The sequence below is a fragment of the Micropterus salmoides genome, unplaced genomic scaffold (genome assembly GCF_014851395.1).
Source record: "Micropterus salmoides isolate LMB-PRFRI ecotype aquatic unplaced genomic scaffold, ASM1485139v1 Ms_hic_scaffold_10, whole genome shotgun sequence".
NCBI classification, from domain to species: domain Eukaryota; kingdom Metazoa; phylum Chordata; class Actinopteri; order Centrarchiformes; family Centrarchidae; genus Micropterus; species Micropterus salmoides.
Window position 1 is genome coordinate 30,696,168 of NW_024040041.1, and position 18,152 is coordinate 30,714,319.

At 41.7% G+C, this 18,152-nt stretch overlaps 2 protein-coding genes across 6 annotated transcripts; one reads left to right on the forward strand and one right to left on the reverse strand.

Moving 5' to 3' along the window:
* The first annotated feature begins 3,336 nt into the window (after positions 1–3,336).
* On the forward strand, positions 3,337–11,121 carry alg1 (ALG1 chitobiosyldiphosphodolichol beta-mannosyltransferase). 2 transcript variants are annotated; one of them, XM_038707923.1, is made up of 13 exons: positions 3,337–3,650; positions 3,979–4,056; positions 4,150–4,253; positions 5,131–5,279; positions 5,534–5,623; positions 5,734–5,847; positions 6,076–6,191; positions 7,430–7,468; positions 7,548–7,607; positions 7,688–7,810; positions 9,228–9,330; positions 9,453–9,528; positions 10,623–11,121. In XM_038707923.1, exons 1-13 carry the CDS (start codon positions 3,359–3,361, stop codon positions 10,752–10,754), a joined length of 1,476 nt encoding a protein of 491 aa, XP_038563851.1. In that variant the 5' UTR covers positions 3,337–3,358; the 3' UTR covers positions 10,755–11,121. The 2 variants fall into 2 exon arrangements, 1 of the variants encoding a protein (XP_038563851.1); XR_005443027.1 differs by lacking the exon at positions 10,623–11,121 and having other exon boundaries at positions 3,339–3,650; positions 7,688–7,798; positions 9,214–9,330.
* Positions 11,122–11,144: 23 nt separating this feature from the next.
* eef2kmt (eukaryotic elongation factor 2 lysine methyltransferase) lies at positions 11,145–16,942 on the reverse strand. 4 transcript variants are annotated; one of them, XM_038707938.1, is made up of 8 exons: positions 16,783–16,942; positions 16,055–16,117; positions 15,899–15,979; positions 15,168–15,269; positions 14,306–14,439; positions 13,840–14,084; positions 12,062–12,211; positions 11,145–11,284 (listed from the first exon to the last, which is right to left on the reverse strand). In XM_038707938.1, the coding sequence occupies exons 1-8, from the start codon at positions 16,900–16,902 to the stop codon at positions 11,184–11,186; spliced, it is 996 nt and encodes a 331-aa protein (XP_038563866.1). In that variant the 5' UTR covers positions 16,903–16,942; the 3' UTR covers positions 11,145–11,183. The 4 variants fall into 4 exon arrangements, with proteins under 4 accessions (XP_038563866.1, XP_038563876.1, XP_038563892.1 ...); XM_038707948.1 differs by lacking the exon at positions 16,783–16,942 and adding an exon at positions 16,580–16,609; XM_038707964.1 differs by lacking the exon at positions 16,783–16,942 and adding an exon at positions 16,437–16,568.
* Between the last annotated feature and the right edge of the window lie 1,210 nt (positions 16,943–18,152).

Below are 18,152 nucleotides of genomic sequence, written 5' to 3' on the forward strand. Positions count from 1 at the left end.
GCTGGCTCAAATAGTGGCATCAGCAGCTACCAGTGGTATTTCCGGTGAGAGCTTGAGTTTTTTCCTGATATGCCGCCGCACTTTTCGCCGTTTATGTGTATTTCCGGTGGCAGGCGCCACCTGCCGCTGTTTTATGTGGGATTTCCAGTGGTAATCTAAAAATGCCACAGGTTTTCCCTGAGGTGCCACGTACGGCACCTTTCGCCGTTTATGTGATATTTCCGGTGAAACCAACATGCCACAGATTCACCCAGGCACCTGCCGTTGTTTGTGCGGGATTTCTGGTTGCAATCTAACAAATACGATGCCAGGGCATCTGTCGCTGTTTGTGTACGTTAGGTCACCACTGATCTACCGTGAGATGCCAGGGCATCTGCCGCTGATTCAATCAATCAATAAATAAACCTGGACCGAGAGAAACATGTTAGCAACATTAGTTTATTATGCAATATACAGTGGGTATGGAAAGTATTCAGACCCCTTTAAATTTTTCACTCTTTGTTTCATTGCAGCCATTTTCCAAAAATCAAAAAAGTTCATTTTATTTCTCAGTAATGTACACTCAGCACCCCATCTTGACAGAAAAAAACAGAAATGTAGAAATTTTTGCAAATTTATTAAAAAAGAAAAACTGAAATATCACATGGTCATAAGTATTCAGACCCTTTGCTCAGTATTTAGTAGAAGCACCCTTTTGATCTAATACAGCCATGAGTCGTTTTGGGAAAGATGCAACAAGTTTTTCACATCTGGATTTGGGTATCCTCTGCCATTCCTCCTTGCAGATCCTCTCCAGTTCTGTCAGGTTGGATGGTAAACGTTGGTGGACAGCCATTTTCAGGTCTCTCCAGAGATGCTCAATTGGGTTTAAGTCAGGGCTCTGGCTGGGCCATTCAAGAACAGCCACGGAGTTGTTGTGAAGCCACTCCTTCGTTATTTTAGCGGTGCGCTTAGGGTCATTGTCTTGTTGGAAGGTAAACCTTCGGCCCAGTCTGAGGTCCAGAGCACTCTGGAAGAGGTTTTCGTCCAGGATATCCCTGTACTTGCCCGCATTCATCTTTCCCTCGATTGCAGCCAGTCGTCCTGTCCCTGCAGCTGAAAAACACCCCCACAGCATGATGCTGCCACCACCATGCTTCACTGTTGAGACTGTGTTGGACAGGTGATGAGCAGTGCCTGGTTTTCTCCACACATACCGCTTAGAATTAAGGCCAAAAAGTTCTATCTTGGTCTCATCAGACCAGAGGATCTTATTTATCACCATCTTGGAGTCCTTCAGGTGTTTTTTAGCAAACTCCATGCGGGCTTTCATGTGTCTTGCACTGAGGAGAGGCTTCCGTCGGGCCACTCTGCCATAAAGCCCCGACTGGTGGATTGCTGCAGTGATGGTTGACTTACTACAACTTTCTCCCATCTCCCGACTGCATCTCTGGAGCTCAGCCACAGTGACCTTTGGGTTCTTCTTTACCTCTCTCACCAAGGCTCTTCTCCCCCGATAGCTCAGTTTGGCCGGATGGCCAGCTCTAGGAAGGGTTCTGGTCGTCCCAAACGTCTTCCATTTGAGGATTATGGAGGCCACTGTGCTCTTAGGAACCTTAAGTGCAGCAGAAATTTTTTTGTAACCTTGGCCAGATCTGTGCCTTGCCACAATTCTGTCTCTGAGCTCTTCAGGCAGTTCCTTTGACCTCATGATTCTCATTTGCTCTGACATGCACTGTGAGCTGTAAGGTCTTATATAGACAGGTGTGTGGCTTTCCTAATCAAGTCCAATCAGTATAATCAAACACAGCTGGACTCAAATGAAGGTGTAGAACCATCTCAAGGATGATCAGAAGAAATAGACAGCACCTGAGTTAAATATGAGTGTCACGGCAAAGGGTCTGAATACTTATGACCATGTGATATTTCAGTTTTTCTTTTTTAATAAATTTGCAAAAATTTCTACATTTCTGTTTTTTTCTGTCAAGATGGGGTGCTGAGTGTACATTACTGAGAAATAAAATGAACTTTTTGATTTTTGGAAAATGGCTGCAATGAAACAAAGAGTGAAAAATTTAAAGGGGTCTGAATACTTTCCATACCCACTGTATAATATTGTACATTTCTTCATGTAAACAGCAAGAGTCACGTTTAATGTACGCATTGTTTGGTGCAATACAGCTGGTAGTTTAACCTAGGTAATTGTGTGTGCAGAGTTGTTACTGTTAGCACTATATTTTTAATATTAAATTCATATTTAATGTGGTTTTCATATCTGTTTCGCCTTTCTAGCAGCAGGTGACAGTATTTAAATGAATGTCCGGTTTTTGTCTTTGTTAACTGTTTTAAATCCAGGTTACTGATACAGATGTATTTATTGTTCTGCATTTCATTTGTTTTTATTATTAAGGATTTATTTGTAACCTAGTTACCATCTTCATTCACCCACAGCCCAGCGTTAAACCTGCAGCCCCTTCTGTTCTAACCTGGTTCTGCTGTCAGCTTCTTAGCAGCTCAGGCAACAAACACATGGAATCTATGGGGGAAAAAGCATTATTTTCCATAAATTATTAATAAATATTAATATAAAATAAAACAAATACTCAAATCTAAAATGAAGAGGTGTGTCTGATTTGCCTAATGTAGTACAACAATTGGTTTGGAGTCTGTGAATCACAAGAACTGGAATCTATTTTTAAAAATGCATTATTTTCCAGAAATTATTAATAAATATTAATATAACTTTGAATATGCACTCAAATATAATATGAAGAGGTGTGTCTGATTTGCACAGTGTAGCTCTACAGTTTCGGCATTGGTTTGATGTCTTTGGATCACATGACATGGAAGCTATTGAAATAAATGATGATTTCCCCACAACACTGTTTTAACAACAGTAATTTACTGATGTATCCTAAACTGGTGGTGGTTAAAAGCGGTGAGGAGGTGAACTTACCGCACTTATACTGCAGACACTGGGTGAACTGAGTAAGAAGCAGTCACCGGATCCTGGGTGAATGTCTGTCCAATATACAACTTAAAACTAACAAATGCCGTATTTTGTCTTGTTTTAAGAGGCCTAATTACTCAGCGGGCCACCAGGAAAAGTCCCAGTACTTCCGATGGCCAATCTTGACTGTTAATGATGAATGTTATAAACTGTAAAATCGATCTAACTAACTTGTTCCCCGATAAATGTTTCCAGAGAGGGACGGCAGAAAACAGCCTTCATAAAGAAAAACACAAATAGAAGTGAGTGAAACCCTTTTATACCTGTTGTACTTGTTGCACACACCTGAACGCGTCACCCAGTCTGCTGTCCCTTTAAATCTGAAGCTCCTCCTCCCTCTCTGAGCCACGTCATCACAAACAAACAAACATGGCGCCGCGCTGCACCGGCTCCGCGTTTCTGGCCGTCTTTGCGCCGATCGCGGCTCTTTTGGTTGTGTTTTACGCAGCGGGCTCGCCTGTGACCTGGCGGACGGTGTCTCTGGCTGTTGTAACCGTGCTGGCGTCGCTGTGGCTGCGGAGGCTGCGGCGGCGGGACGCCGGGACTGACCGCCGGGTGTGTGTGCTGGTGTTGGGGGACATCGGTCGCAGCCCTCGGATGCAGTATCACGCCTTGTCCCTCAGCAAACACGGATTCAGCGTCACTTTTGTCGGGTTTTTGGGTGAGACTGCCGCACAAACACGCACAGTTTCACACCGTCGTGTCAGGGTGTCCGTCTGCTCCACAAACCAAGACCTGATGCTGCTGTCAGCGGGGTCGAGATAAACTTTATCGATTAGGTGTCTTTACACTGGGGACACACACTTACTGAACTGGCTAATTTTGTCCCCATCGTTTTTTAAAAGCAGGATTTGTTAAAAAATGTTCCGAATAGCTTGCAACAAGAAAGAGAAATGCCTTGACAAATGTTTATTTGCATCTATTATTTAGTACTTTATCGAACATTTGTTATTGAGGAAAGTTATCTCTCTGATATTTTCTCATGTTAGATACCAAACCTCATCAAGACGTGCTGAGAGAGGAGAAAATAATGATCGTCCCCATCACAGAAGTGAGAGGTGTTCGAGGTAACTGGAACCACTGAGTTTTATGCCTTTTTGATTTAAAAATCACAGAAAAGTGATGATGTCATTTACATAAAGTCTTTGTTTATTTTTCAGTGGGACCAAAGATCCTCACTTATGTGACGAAGGTGATCCTTCAGTGTCTGCAGCTTCTCCATGTGCTGCTGAAGACGGAGACTCAGTCTCATATTCTAATGCAGGTATTCAAGATTAAAGGTCTGTATCTACAGGTGGATGGACCCGCCCGTCACTGGCTCCTTTACAGACATGTTGATTAATGTGTGACATAAGAAATTAAATTATCCAAATTTAAAGGGTCACAGCTTTAAGTTTGGATAATGCTGTATTAGTTGTTTGTCCCATTTACTATAAATCAACTTAAGTTTAATAATAGTGAATCTACTGTAATGAGTTTTAGGTCCAAACCAAAGTTGAGTCTTTGACACATTCGGTTACTTTTGGTTTAGTTTCTGTGAGCGCACTAAAGGACATCTATGTGGGTTGCGTCTCCCTGTACTCCACACTGATTGGTTTGTAAACACGTGTTGTCAACTTGGCGGGTAGCTTCCGCATTACTCTTTGGCCTTGACAAGAATGAATGAACAGATGCATAAATTGTTATTATGGTATTACTTCCAACAGCAACAACTGTACTTGAGGCTAGTTCAAAAGCCCAGACCAAACGAGCTAGGTGTTAAAGGGCCCTTAACCAATCCAGAAACTTCAGGTCTGAGAAGTGAAATGCTCGGCAGCCAGCAGGGGGCGACTCCTCTGGTTGCAAAAACAAGTCTGATTGCATTGGACGCTAATGAGTTCACGGTCCCAGTCGTTCTTCAACACAGCATGATGTTCATTTAGTAAATGTTGGTCTTGGTCCTATTTAGAGGAAAATAGACCATAAAGCAGGGGCGGGGCTAACTTGTGATTTGAAAAGTCTCTACCGTGGCGACTTTTCTCGTCCAAATATAGTCACCGACCGCCAAACTCGAGGCTTCAAAATAGTTTTTATAAAGTGAATAAAACACTTTCTCTGTCCTACCCTCCAGGCTGATGTAAATGATTGTGTTTGTATCCCAGAATCCCCCGGGCTTGCCCAGCATCGCGGTAGCTTGGCTCGTGTGCGTCCTGCGAGGCAGCAGATTCGTCATCGACTGGCACAACTACGGCTACACCGTCATGGCCCTGAGCCACGGCCCGAGGCACCCGGTGGTCCAACTGGCAAAGTGGTCAGTACTTACCTTTTGTAGACAGATTAATAATCGATGAAACACTGACGAGCACCGAAGCCAACTTCATCTGTGTGGCTGTTTTATAAAATATTTCGTTGATATGACAAATCTGATTTTCTTGGGGTAAATGTTGGATCGGAAACTTCTTGAACTTTAAAAGCTGTATAATTTCTGGGTTTATAATTGGGGCAGAAAGGATCACAAAAGACTTTAATTGAAATGTATATTTTTTGGTTCCCGTCTTCTTCCAGGTATGAACACTTCTTCGGGCCGCTGGCCACTCACAACCTTTGTGTTACCAACGCAATGAAGGACGACTTGCAGAAAAACTGGGGCATCAGGTACGATCTGTTTTGCCCTCATCATGTTAGAGAGAACGTCAGGAGTGGAAGTAAAAAAAAAAAACAAAAAAAAAAAACAATAACACTTTCTGACTGTTTGACGTTTGCAGGGCGACGACTCTGTACGACAGACCAGCCTCCATCTTCAGAGAAACGCCACTGAAGCTGCAGCACCAGCTGTTCATGAGACTGGCCAACACGCATCCTCAGTTCCAGAGCAAAGGGTGAGGAACCCTGCAGAACCTTTTTCACATCGGTTACCAAACCTCAGTTTTGAGCAGAGAAGAATACGTAGACATGTTCTGTCGTTGTGTATCTTCAGCTGTGTTGTTTAAAGCCACAGAACAATTGTAAAAACAGGAACATGCGTGCAGAGGTTAGCTGTAACACAACACTGGCTTACCCTGAAGAACACGCACACTTCTTTAACTGAGCGGTTGTGCGTTTCGCAGGTCTGAGGACGTGAACGTGGAGAGGACCGTCTTCTCGGTTTGTGACCTCACTGATGACACAGTGACCTTGAGGGCGGAGCGACCGGCGCTGCTGCTGAGCAGCACCAGCTGGACAGGTGAGGGGAAGAGAAACGGTGACATTATGTGTTTTCATTCAGATGAAGTGGACACACATTTTCAGTTTGGTATTTGTTTTTCCTTCTATAATATAAGATTATTTTATTTATTTTAACTGTAGATTATAATAAATTATACCACGGCCACTGATACGTGTGTGGATTAACTTTTACTTTACTAATTAACTTTAACCGGAGACATGTGGCGTAGATGTTCGGTAAAGACAACAGAGGTTTATAAAGAGCTTTGAAAAATAGATAAATAGCAACGTACGCAGGAGGAATTTTGTGAATAAGTATTAAAAAATAAATTTAAAAAAACTAAGGCGCAAAGCGAAGTTCACTCCTATTCATTTTCTAGGGGGCACAAATTAATAGATTTACAAGGCATTGTGGGATTTCCAGACAACGAGTCGAGAAATACGAAAAAAAAAAAGGGAGGCGTCAACATGACCTCTATGCAAATGAGGGACATTTGTCTCCTGGCTTCGCAATGATTTGCCGAAAAGTGATGCTGTGGTGGGTCGGAGAGTTTAGTCTTTACTAGAACTGAAAAAATTAATTGATTACATCTACAAAAAATTATATTACAACTATTTTGATCGTCAACGTTACTTTATTGATTTTATTTTTTTTATTTCTTCAGGATTTGAGGCGTTATAGGTTGATGAGCTGAACATTTTTGGGTTTTGCACTGTGGGTGACCAAAACGAGCTACTGAAATAGATGACCTGTGAAACTTTTAACTGCAATTCTTCTCTATTTTCTATTACATTTTTCTCATTCATTGATAAAAAGTAACTGTTGGTTGCAGCCTTAATCTTCCGCGATTAAAAAAACAAAAGTGCTGCTTTGCACAAAGTCACAGAAATTGTTGGTGAAAATCGTTGGTTGCTTATTTACACGGTTATTGCTAATGAGCGAGCTAATCATTAGAAATCTGCGATGAGCCACGATGATGTCACTTCCAGTCAGTCTTCCAGTACCCTCTGGAAAAATACAATTAATATTTTTGGTTATTTTAATTCTTATCTTAAATCATTTGGACCAGTGTTTGTTGTGCACATTCTCTGACTATAATACAGCCTCCTTGGGTATAATTTGCATGTGATTATTGAGTATTTTAAGTTATGGTTTTTATTTGTAGAAAAACGATCCAACCCAACCCTCAGACACTGAATCAGCTCAGTGTCTCCTTCACATAGTCCAGCACTCATTAACCTTCTTTCTCTCCCCAGAGGATGAAGATTTCTCCATCTTACTGAGGGCTCTTGAAGGTAGGAGAGGGTTTAAACTTACACACAGAGAATAAAACATGATGCCGTGTTCTCACCTCACGCCTGTTTGTTCAAACAGAGTACGAAGGTTTCGTTAAAGGAGGAGCCTCCCTGCCGTCTTTAGTCTGTGTGATCACAGGTAATCCCCTGCTGCCTCACTGTTCTGTCAGAATGTCTGATTTCAAGCAGGTTTTCATTCGATTGTGTGTGTCTGCGCAGGTAAAGGTCCTCAGAAGGAACACTACAGGAAGCTGATCGACTCCCTGCACTTAGACCACGTGACCATCTGCACTCCCTGGTTGGAGGCAGAAGACTATCCCGTCTTACTGGGTAAGACTGATAAACATTACGTACCGAACTCACCGTGTGTGTGTGTGGTTGGGTTCAGCCTCTGTCAGACCTGGAACTCCTTTTTACATAAATGCGATTTACTTTCTAACAGGTTGGTCTCATGATCGAATAAGAGCCCGAGTCTGACATTTGTGTAAAACACAACTCAAGTCTGAACTGAAAGCCGTCAGATTAACGTAAAAGGCTGAATACACAGAGATTAAATGCACGTCTAGTTGACGTTATTAAGCCCCTTGAGGCAAACTGAGATTTGTGATATGGAGTTAAATAAATACACGTATCACTCACCTCTCTTATGCACAAATAAAATAAAACACAACGAATGAGTCAGAAGATTCTTCTCGTCAGATTGTTAAATAGAAATGTTTATTCCCTCGGTGGAAGGTCGTAGAATCACAATCAACATCAGATCAACAGTCTCCTATATTTTCAATTTTCAATTATGAATATGCTGCAAAACGCTTCAGATACAGCAAACTGGAATTAAATGGTCTCATTCAATGAGAAAGTGCACAATCGAACATTATGAAACAGGCAGTGAGTCTCTACAAAAAATAATGACACTGATTGTGGCGATGGCGCAGTGGGTAAGACGCATGCCTTTTGGTGTGAGAGACCCGGGTTCAATCCACCATTGTGTCCCTGAGCAAGACACTTAACCCTCGTTGCTCCAGAGGCGTGCGACCTCTGACATGTATAGCAATTGTAAGTTGCTTTGGATAAAAGCGTCAGCTACATGAATAAATGTAAATGATTCTAGAGCTGAAGCAATCAGTTGAGTAATTGATTAGTCAATCGACAGAAAATGAAAAATACTTGACAATTAATTAATTGTTGTTTTTTTTTCATTCTCTGGTTCAAGCTTTTGGACAATAAAAGAACTCTGGATATGTCACTTTTAGCGAATTTTAAACTTTTTTTTTTTTCTGTAAGTTGCAGCCACAGAGATCAGCAAAACAGGTTTTAAAATCCATCAGCGGTCTGTGAGAGAACAGAAAAGACTCGCTGCAGACCTCCTGATTTGACAATTAACAAATATTAAAGTTAGAGAAAACACTTTGTGGAGTTATCTTCATCTGCATAACCAACTGTTGTTACTGTAGGAACTTGCCTTGAGGATCTCAGAGTGCAGGACGGACAGAAAAGCATACGAGTAAAACATTAAAATACCATAAATAGAAAAAATAAGTGCTTAAAGTTTTGATAACCTAAATGTACTGAATTATGCAAAATAAAACGCATAATTATTAAAATGTATTTTAAAGCTGGTGGGGGGGGGCGGAGGGAGCTACAAGTTGTTTACATGTACTGATTTAAAAATAGGTTTTATTTTCACCTCAAAGTGTCATTAAAAAGAGGACTCAGCCCGCCGTACACCTCGGTGTGTGTTTCAGGCTCAGCGGACCTTTTGGCGTTTGTCTCCACAAGTCGTCCAGCGGTCTGGACCTGCCCATGAAGGTGGTGGACATGTTCGGCTGCTGCCTGCCCGTCTGCGCCATCCACTTCAACTGGTGAGCTGAACACCATCTGTTTGATTAAGATTGTACATTTCGTCAAAGGAACTCAGAATGGCTGTTAAATTACTCCCACTTGAGACTCAGACTCTCTTAACGCGACCGCCTTTTTCCCCCAGCTTGAGCGAGCTGGTGAAGCACGAGGAGAACGGGCTGATCTTCAGAGACTCGCAGGAGCTCGCCGAGCAGCTCAAGGTGAGAGGAAAACCTGTGCATGTATCCAAAGTGCAGATGCATGAGCACGTGCGTCTGCGCATGAAAACGCTGCCGATGGCTCAAGTTGAGGGACGATATAATGCATTTATTATATTTTAACTCTGAACACCAAGAAACAAAGATTCAGCGCCTCAGACTGCACAGAATTTAACTCAACGCAGTTAAAATCCTGGGCCCGTATTCATAAAGATTCTAAGCATCCTCTCAGAAAACTCTTAATTTGGCTTAAACTCTTTTACGTAAGAGTCTTAGCTTAAGAGCGACCAGGGACTGATCTGAGGGCAACTCTGAGCAAGGAAAAGACAAAAACTTTCATCTTAGTCAGGAGGCGAGTTTGACCCCGTTGCTTTGTATGACACAATCTTTTGAAGACTGTGATTGGTTGTCCAAGAAGGTTGTCCTTCACTTTGGAAATTACATGCGTAATATTTCCCTATTTGACCGTTCACACACACACACACACATTATATAGGTGTATATAAATCCTGTTTTTACCATGCTGTTAATTTCCTACAAGGTATTTGATTGGCTTAAAACCTCTTTAAAGGGTTAAGATGCTTTCTGAATTACTTTTTTCTTTAATTTTATGGGTAAACACCCACATTTCTTAGAATTTTTTCACTAGGAGCTACTCTATGCATTAAGATTTTTTATGAATACGGTCCCAGGAAGTCAGCTAAAACAAGACGTTCAGCGGGCCTCGCTTTGGCTCGTTTTTTTTAGGTTTCAGTTCGCTCCTGCTGTAAAATGCTCTACTCCTAATTTTAAGCCTTAAAATTTTCAGAGATCTCGAGCAGGTTCAATTTCAAAACATTTTGCGCCGTTTTCCTTGAAACCGTTTGCAAGGGTGCTCAACAGGCTTTGAGGTATGTTTTCTCTCGTTTGGTGGGTGCGTCAGAGCCGTTGCCCAATTATCAGCCGTATAAAAAAGGCAGTAACTGTTCAAGGCCCAACCCTTTCCGCTCCATAAATAAATGTTGTGCTACGTGTTGCCGAGTCAGGGTCATACACCACATGTTCCTCCACTGTTTTAAGCTTCTTTTTAAATGACTGATGTTGGTTTGTGTTTTCAGTCTCTCCTGTCAGGGTTTCCCAGCTCGGAGGGCAGACTGGCAGTGTTCAGGAGGAACCTCCGCACCAGCAGAGGGCAGCGCTGGGACGATAACTGGAACCAGAACGTGCTGCCTCTGCTCACTGCTCCCTGAGAGACCAGAGTGGGCTTTTTAATGGCCTATACCAATATTTTCAGACCACAATGCATCTAAAGTTTTACGCCAACTTTTGCCTGGATGATTTTCAGTGCGGTGTTGAAAACAAACGACACAGATGGGGATGAATGGCAGAGAAGTCATGCAAGAATAGTTTGGGATGAAGGAAAGTCTTTTGTTTTAATGTCATGTAGCATGAAAATAGAGGATCAGCGCAGACGGGATGATGAGAGTGAAACATGAAGCGTCGCATCTCATCTGAGCCCGTTAAACTTTAAGAAAATAAAATGCAGGCTTGTCTAAACTCTCCACCCGCTGAAAAGAACTCTTCATTCCTACTTCAGAGAACTTGAATGTATAAAAAGAAAAACAGACTTTGACATGATGTACATTTGTAAATAAAATCTTTATTGTGCTACAGCTGTGTCACCTGTACAGTTTAATCATTTCTATGTCAGAGACTCTGTTGTAAGGAAGCACGTGGCTGACGGGTCCTGGGATCACATGATGGCTGATTCCTGCCTTTTCTGTCAAAACAAAACATTTACAATCAATTCAGTGACGCAAGAAAACAATTAAACAGAAACATGTTTCAATAATTAACATGCATATTCGCAATATATGTCAAGCTGGATTTATTATATTTAGATTAGAATTGAAGAGAACGTCGAAGCTTGTATTTGGCCAACCTGGCAGTTCAGTAAAACACAATTATAAAAGATTTTGCATTCACACCGTAGTAAGACGTATGAATGCATCATATCCTCCTCACAATGAGGAAGATCTCACCCTAAATGTAACTCATTCACGTGTTTTTGTTCTACTGAACTGGTGGTTTTACGTCCAATGCTAACGTTTTTAAAAATACTTTGAGTACCACGGACGGCATGGTTAAAATCAGGGAAAGATGGTGGTTATGGCTGGGGTTGGCAGTTCATTGCGGATATGTGACCTGGACGCAAACTCTTGCATTGGGCTCAATCGTGACCTGCAGAAAAGTCCAACATGAGCATAATTTCTCTGCCACTGGTGGAGAATTATTGAATCTTTAATTATTTCTTTGGCCTAAAAAGTCTTTGATTCAGCCTTTAAAATACCCACCATAATAACGTTTTTATTTTAGTTGTTAAACACCTCAAATTCCCACCGCTTCAGTATCCAGCTGTGACCCTAGAGGCTGACATTTCCTCGGTATTCTCACAGGATGGGAGTCAATTTAACGGGTCTGGGAGGAGACGTGAATAAAAGTCAAGACCGACACTCGCTTCTTTGTGCAGAGAGAACAAAACTCAGTGGTCTCTTACCAAGCTGCTGCTTAAAGCCACCGTAAGTCTCCTGGTTTCTTATGGTGGAGCAGATGAAGACCTCAGGGGGGACTCCAGAGGACGGACACCTCAGGATCTTGGACAGCAGACTCACCAGACTTCCTACAACGTCGGGGTCATAAACCACATCTGCAACACAGTGAAGGGACACACAGTGTGTAAAGATCTGTGGAGGTCACCTGACTTTAAATTCAACTCTCAGCGGGTTTTATTTGAGCTGAAACAATCTGTTGATTAATTAATAAGTCAATTAATAGTATTAGATTTATATTTTGGTCATTAATATTCTTTAAAAGGTTGTTTTTAAGAGAGAATGTCAAACATCTACTAGTTAAAGTTTATCAAATTTGCTGCTGGACGTTTTTTTTATGTAGTCCTTTGACTGAAAATGTGGGATTTTCTTCATGTAAAGAATAAGAAGATTAATCGATAATGAGTCCTACATGTTCTTTTCGCTGATAAACCCACTTTTTCACGACCTGCCCAGCACCACACAGCAGACACACTTTCGCTGACTTGATAGTCTAACGTGAGCTGCAGGTGACTGCAGGGGCGGGAAATAAAAACGGCGCCGTCAAGTCAGACACATTTTACCTGCATCAGTTTACTGTGAGCTGAGATCAATGAGTGATCTCGCGGCATTTGCAAAGAAAAGTCCCGCGAGATCAGGCAATAGTGTGGTTCCAACTTGGTGCAGCCGAAGAAAATCAACTGCAGCCGCCTTGCTCCCGCGATGTTTCAATGTCATGTGACATGGTGACGTTTTGCAGCGCCGGCGAAAGTCGGACACAATTTCTAACCAGCATGCCTTATTTTAAATCCAGCAGGCATCACGTTAAGTCAGCGCTGTGCAGCGCCGCATGAAGTCAAACGCACCTAATATGTCAGTGTTGTTTCTGCTGCCCCCAAGTGGTCAGAAAAATCTATCTAGTTGCTTGTCGATTGTTGTATTGAACCAACTACTGTATAAAAGAAGTGGACCTAGGCACCGTGACGTCACACGCTGTTTTTTGGTTGCTGTTTTGGAGCCTCGAGTTTGGCATTTTACAATTTTATAAATCTGCAACCCAGAACCGGACAAAAAGGGTGGCACTAGCCAGCTTGGTTAGCAAGGTGCATCCGTAATTCAAGTTAATTGTGATTTTAACAGGGATGCTAATTTTGGCTAGCGAAAAAAAGACTTTACGTACCGGAAAAATGAACAGCCGACCCCTAATGAGCTTTTTCAGCGGCTCTGGTTAAATTTAATTTAAGCAGCGGATACGAGTCACCTCTATCCTGATTGACAGGTCGCCATGGGAGTGACTCGTCAATCTCAACCCTGCTTTCTCGTCTACTTTCCTCTAAATGGGACCATAATTCACTAAATGAACATCCTGCTGTGTTGAAGAAGACATGAAACTAGCGACTGGGACCATAAACTAATTAGGAAAGTGTTTACTGAGGTAATAAATCAGCTGAGAAGTAGAAACATTTTCTCATAGACTTCTATACAATCACTTCTTTTTGCAATCAGCGGAGTCGCCCCCTGCTGGCCGTTAGAGAGAATGCAGGTTTAAGGCTCTTCAGCACTGGCTTCACTTATCAGACCCGGAGTTTAGGTCTTTAAAAATCATGAGTAATTATAGTAAAAGGTGATATTTTAATATGCATAACAATCAGGCCAGCAGCACCTCTCGTTCTGAACACGGACAAGCACGATGATCAAACGAGCTGATCATTTAGAAGGGCTGGTGATGATAAGACCGAAGTCTGACCTGCAGCGATGACAGCGTCAGCTCCGATCTGTTTTAACTGTTCCTCTGTCGCCGCCGTCCAGTCCATCTCCTCCACGCTGACTGCAGGAGACGTCTGCTCGGTCAGACCGTGCAGCTGGACGTTGTTCCTCAGTTTCTGCAGGACGCTGAAGTGGCAGTCGCTGAAGACGAATCGGCGCGGGCTGCAGGAGCGACAGATGGTGATACCGGTCAACCCCACGCCGCTGCCCAGCTCCAGAACCGTCCTGCAGACAGGAGGAGTGAAAAGGACCTCAGAGATGGAAGTATGGGAGGTCCCATTAGAGCAGCGGTTCTCAAACTGGGAGTCGTGGTTGACCAGCGGAAAAATACGGAGTGGTAGTCAGTGGAATGGATATGATTTATGTAGCAAAAGGGTTACAGTTACAGGCTGCAGTCACAACAAATAGGTGATGATGTACTTGTGGACATTTTAGGGGTTGGATACCTGCCAGCGAAGGCCTGCCGGTGATCCAGGGCCCACTCTGCCAGGTAGAGAGCGGCCTCCCAGGTCACCAGGCCGGTGGTCCCCTCTGAGATCAGAGCTACGTTCTCCAGCAGACTGACAGCATCACCACTGGGCTGCAGGACAAAAACCAACACCAAAATGTTAACGTCAGGCGGAATGGCAGTCAGCTCTCGTGTGCTTCTTTTGTTTTTAAATGATCTCTCTGACACTTTGGATCCCTGACCAGATCCAGGATACAAACAGTTTATTAAGTCAAGGTGAGTCGTTGCAGGGAGACGATGGTGGACATGTTGAGTTTGTTGTGTCAGAGTAATGTTAAAGTTTTGCTAGCAGCTCCTCTATGTACACAACAAACTCCTCTCCCTCGTTTCCACCGGCGTCTTCCTGCAGCAACTCGCCACTCACAAGATTTCAGAGCGAGAACTGTCCTTGAGCGAGACTTTTTTTTAAACAGGGTGTCATCAGGAGTCCCTCGTTGGGATCCTTTCCATGATGTTGTCAGTCACCTGGTGTAACAGTCTGAGCCTATCGCTGGCAAAATGAAAAACTTTTTGTGGACGCCCTGAAGAAATGATCCTTTTTCATCTTCAAGGTCGATGATGAGCGCGGGGGAAGAGGAGAAAGATGGCTGGAGAGCTGAATGAATTCTACCAACATTTGTTATATACAATTTTACACGATGTAATTTCATAATGATTTATGTTAGAATATGAACAGAAAAGCTCAGTATTGTGTTACAGCTTTAAGAACCGCAGATGAAGGTCATCCTCAATGGAAGAAATACATCATCGTCATGAGGGCCCGAGCTGTCACTCAGTGAAGGGTGAGTGTCTGCAGGTACCAGTATGTAGCTCTTGTAGCACTCGGCCGTCTCTTCCGCTCCCACCACCTCAGCCAGAGCATCGTACAGCTCGTCCAGAGGGTCACCGTCTACAGCCTCTAGCTGGGGAGAGACAACACGAGAGGTTTCTTTCTGTTGTGATGTCGGTCCAACACTTCAGTCCACATGGAAATGTCCCAACAACTATCAGATGGACTGCCATAAAGTTTTTTTTTTACAGACGTTCACGGTTCCCCCGAGGATGAATCCAACTAACTCTGCTGATTTCCAGACTTTTTCTAATGCTAGCGTTAGTGTTTAAATAAGCTTAATTCCCAATATGCAAATGGAAATAAGCTTATTTGCGTTCCTGCAGAGACGGAAGAGACTGAGAAGAGGATGAGATAAGTAGGGAGCTGGAGTCAGGCCAAATATTAAACTTTATTTTATGTTAACGATAAGCTCAGCGTCTCCCAGAACCTTTTAGTGTAACAAACATTGAAGTCTTGGGCCAGTCCTGAGTGATCTCTGCAAAACTTAGGCTACAAGCACATAAAGGTCAGTAAATTCTTCATAATTCCCCAGAAAGTTTCCTTGAAATCAGGAATTTGCTGATTTTCTCTGATTAGACTGAAAAGTAAATGATCTTTGAGTTTCCCTTTTAGCTATATAATGTGCATTTTCACTTAACATTAAAGACATAATTAGGAAATAACGTTTGTATGAATGTTGTTAAGTGACAGACCACCAACCCGTCGGATGAGCTCAGAGAGGAACAGCCTCCTGAACCTGACTGATGGTGGAAACTTCCGGCACAGAGGGTGAAGACACGTCTGCCAAAAACAGAAAAGGCACATTATTGTTTACAATTATAAGACCGTGAAAGGTTTGTGTGCAGACCTGCTTACCTGTTTCAGGATGTCTGAAATCAAGTCTGAGGATTTGTTGCTTTCAAGGTCTTTTTCTAAAAACTGAAAAAGCAGAAACAGTCAGTTAGAAATAATGAGATGTATTTGCTAATATAATGGATTATTATTACAATTTGTTTTTAGAATTCAGTACTTTAAAATCAGAAATGTAACTTTTGTTCCCTCAGAATTATGAATTTAATCTCACTTTTTGGACTTCCACCTTTCCCATCTGCATTTTTACTTTAAAAAAAAAAACCTTGTGCAGATGTACAAATATTCCTGACTGCCTTCAAACATTTATTTACTGTACCATTTTACTATTTTATTTAAAATTGTATGTGTGTGACATATAAAACCTTTAAAATCAACTCAATTCTACCTTTTTCATCGCACATTCAAGCCGCTTTTATTTCACTTTTTAAAAGGCAAACTTCGTGGCTCCTGTTATTTCCAGTCTCTTTACAAACTGAAGAAAGTCCTGTCTGAAGCCAAACTACTTAGATTACTTGTTTTAATCCCGACCTGCAGGTGGATCATATGTGTGCCGGATTGTGCAGAATAGTCCTCTGATTTGTGAAAATTTGTGTGTCTCATTCCGACACCGAGCACATTTTCCGCTGAGCAAAGGAAACACGGATACACAAATATTTGAATGGACTTTGGCGTGAGGTTCGCTCTGTGTGATGAATGGAGACGGGATAAAAGAAACACTCGGTCATACTCACAGTCCAGGGAAATGAAACCAGACGTCTCATAGCGAAAAAAGACACCTGAAAGTCCCGTAAAATATCCGTCTTATTTAATCTTTTCACGGCTGAAGTTCGGTTCTGCTCCGAAAGCTCCATCTTCAACGTGCCTTTGTTTACTTCCCGATTACCCACAAGGCATCGCGATCGTCTCCAGCTAGATCTACTGGGTAATGTAGTTCTTTTTTTAGTTCAGTTTATTGTTTAATACCATCATAGACTGTTTTAAAAAAATCTGCTCTGTTTAAAAAATGCAGGAAATAGTCCAAGCAGAACTGAAACCCATAAAAAAAATAATAAAACAAAAAAAATAATTTACTTTATTTCTTATAATAAATAAAGTAAATTATGTAAAATAAAATATAGACGGACAAATTGTATAGAATATACAAATAGAAAATACAGAAATAAGAAATATATATAGCTACATAAGGTAGTAAATATTAGTAAGAAACACATTTAACACGGAGGTGTGGCTGCTTTCTGTTCACTAAAGGCATTTAAAAAGCATTTCACTTGAACTAATGAGTGTGATTTTGATTTTAAAATTAATTTTAAGATACACCGGCAGCCACTGTGAAGACTTTAAAAGGAGAGTAACTTTTCATGTGGAAGGAGGGAAAATTACAATCTTTTAATCATGTTTTATTTTAACACAAAAAGATACAAACCCCCTTTTTATCACCCAGCACTATTTGTGCCAAGACATTTTAACCTTAAAGCGTTTTATGCTGATCCTTTTTAAAGTCTGTTGGAGGTTTTCGTCCCGCTCTTTTCTTGCTGTGTCACTGCAGGAGGAGATAAATCTCTTTACAGTTGGCCAACTCCTCATTCACCAACAACTCTGACAGCAGCAGCACACACACGAGGCATTTACTGGTAGGAACTACATCTGTATATAATATTTTTGATGAGTAGAGTTCTTCTTATTGCACCAATAACAGTTGAAACGTTATGAACTAGGAACCCAGAATGGGCTTAGTAATGATATTAATTACAATAAAGACTAAATAAAAACTGTTAAATCAGTTTTATGTTGTTGACTTTCATTAGAAAAACAAGAAAAGAACAAAAGTGATCATTTTTAGAGTTGTGCTCACCAGGCATTCAGATCTGTTTTCTACAGTGTTGTCAAACATAAACATTAAATAAATAATATGCATACTTTACAATGAAGATGAAATTACTATAATGACGAGGGAAAGAAATACATTAATGAAGGCCAGAAAGTGTGGTCCACAAACAGTAACTCTAAACACAGTCCAGTACAACACCACCATATGAAATCTTCCTTTAACAAAAAAAACTTCGCAAAGGTACATTTTTAGTTCACATTTTTAAAAAAAGCA

What these genes read in the sequence shown, in the direction of transcription:
- alg1 (XM_038707923.1), top strand. Translation starts at nt 3,359, where the DNA reads ATGGCGCCGCGCTGCACCGGCTCCGCGTTTCTGGCCGTCTTTGCGCCG. An exon ending in TTTAGTCTGTGTGATCACAG is followed by an intron (nt 7,608 to 7,687) that starts GTAATCCCCTGC and finishes GTGTCTGCGCAG; the next exon opens with GTAAAGGTCCTCAGAAGGAA. An exon ending in CTTACTGGGTAAGACTGATA is followed by an intron (nt 7,811 to 9,227) that starts AACATTACGTAC and finishes TCAGCGGACCTT; the next exon opens with TTGGCGTTTGTCTCCACAAG.
- eef2kmt (XM_038707938.1), bottom strand. Translation starts at nt 16,902, where the DNA reads ATGGAGCTTTCGGAGCAGAACCGAACTTCAGCCGTGAAAAGATTAAAT. An exon ending in GCTACAAGAGCTACATACTG is followed by an intron (nt 14,440 to 15,167) that starts GTACCTGCAGAC and finishes TTTGTCCTGCAG; the next exon opens with CCCAGTGGTGATGCTGTCAG. An exon ending in TGACGCTGTCATCGCTGCAG is followed by an intron (nt 12,212 to 13,839) that starts GTCAGACTTCGG and finishes ACTGTGTTGCAG; the next exon opens with ATGTGGTTTATGACCCCGAC.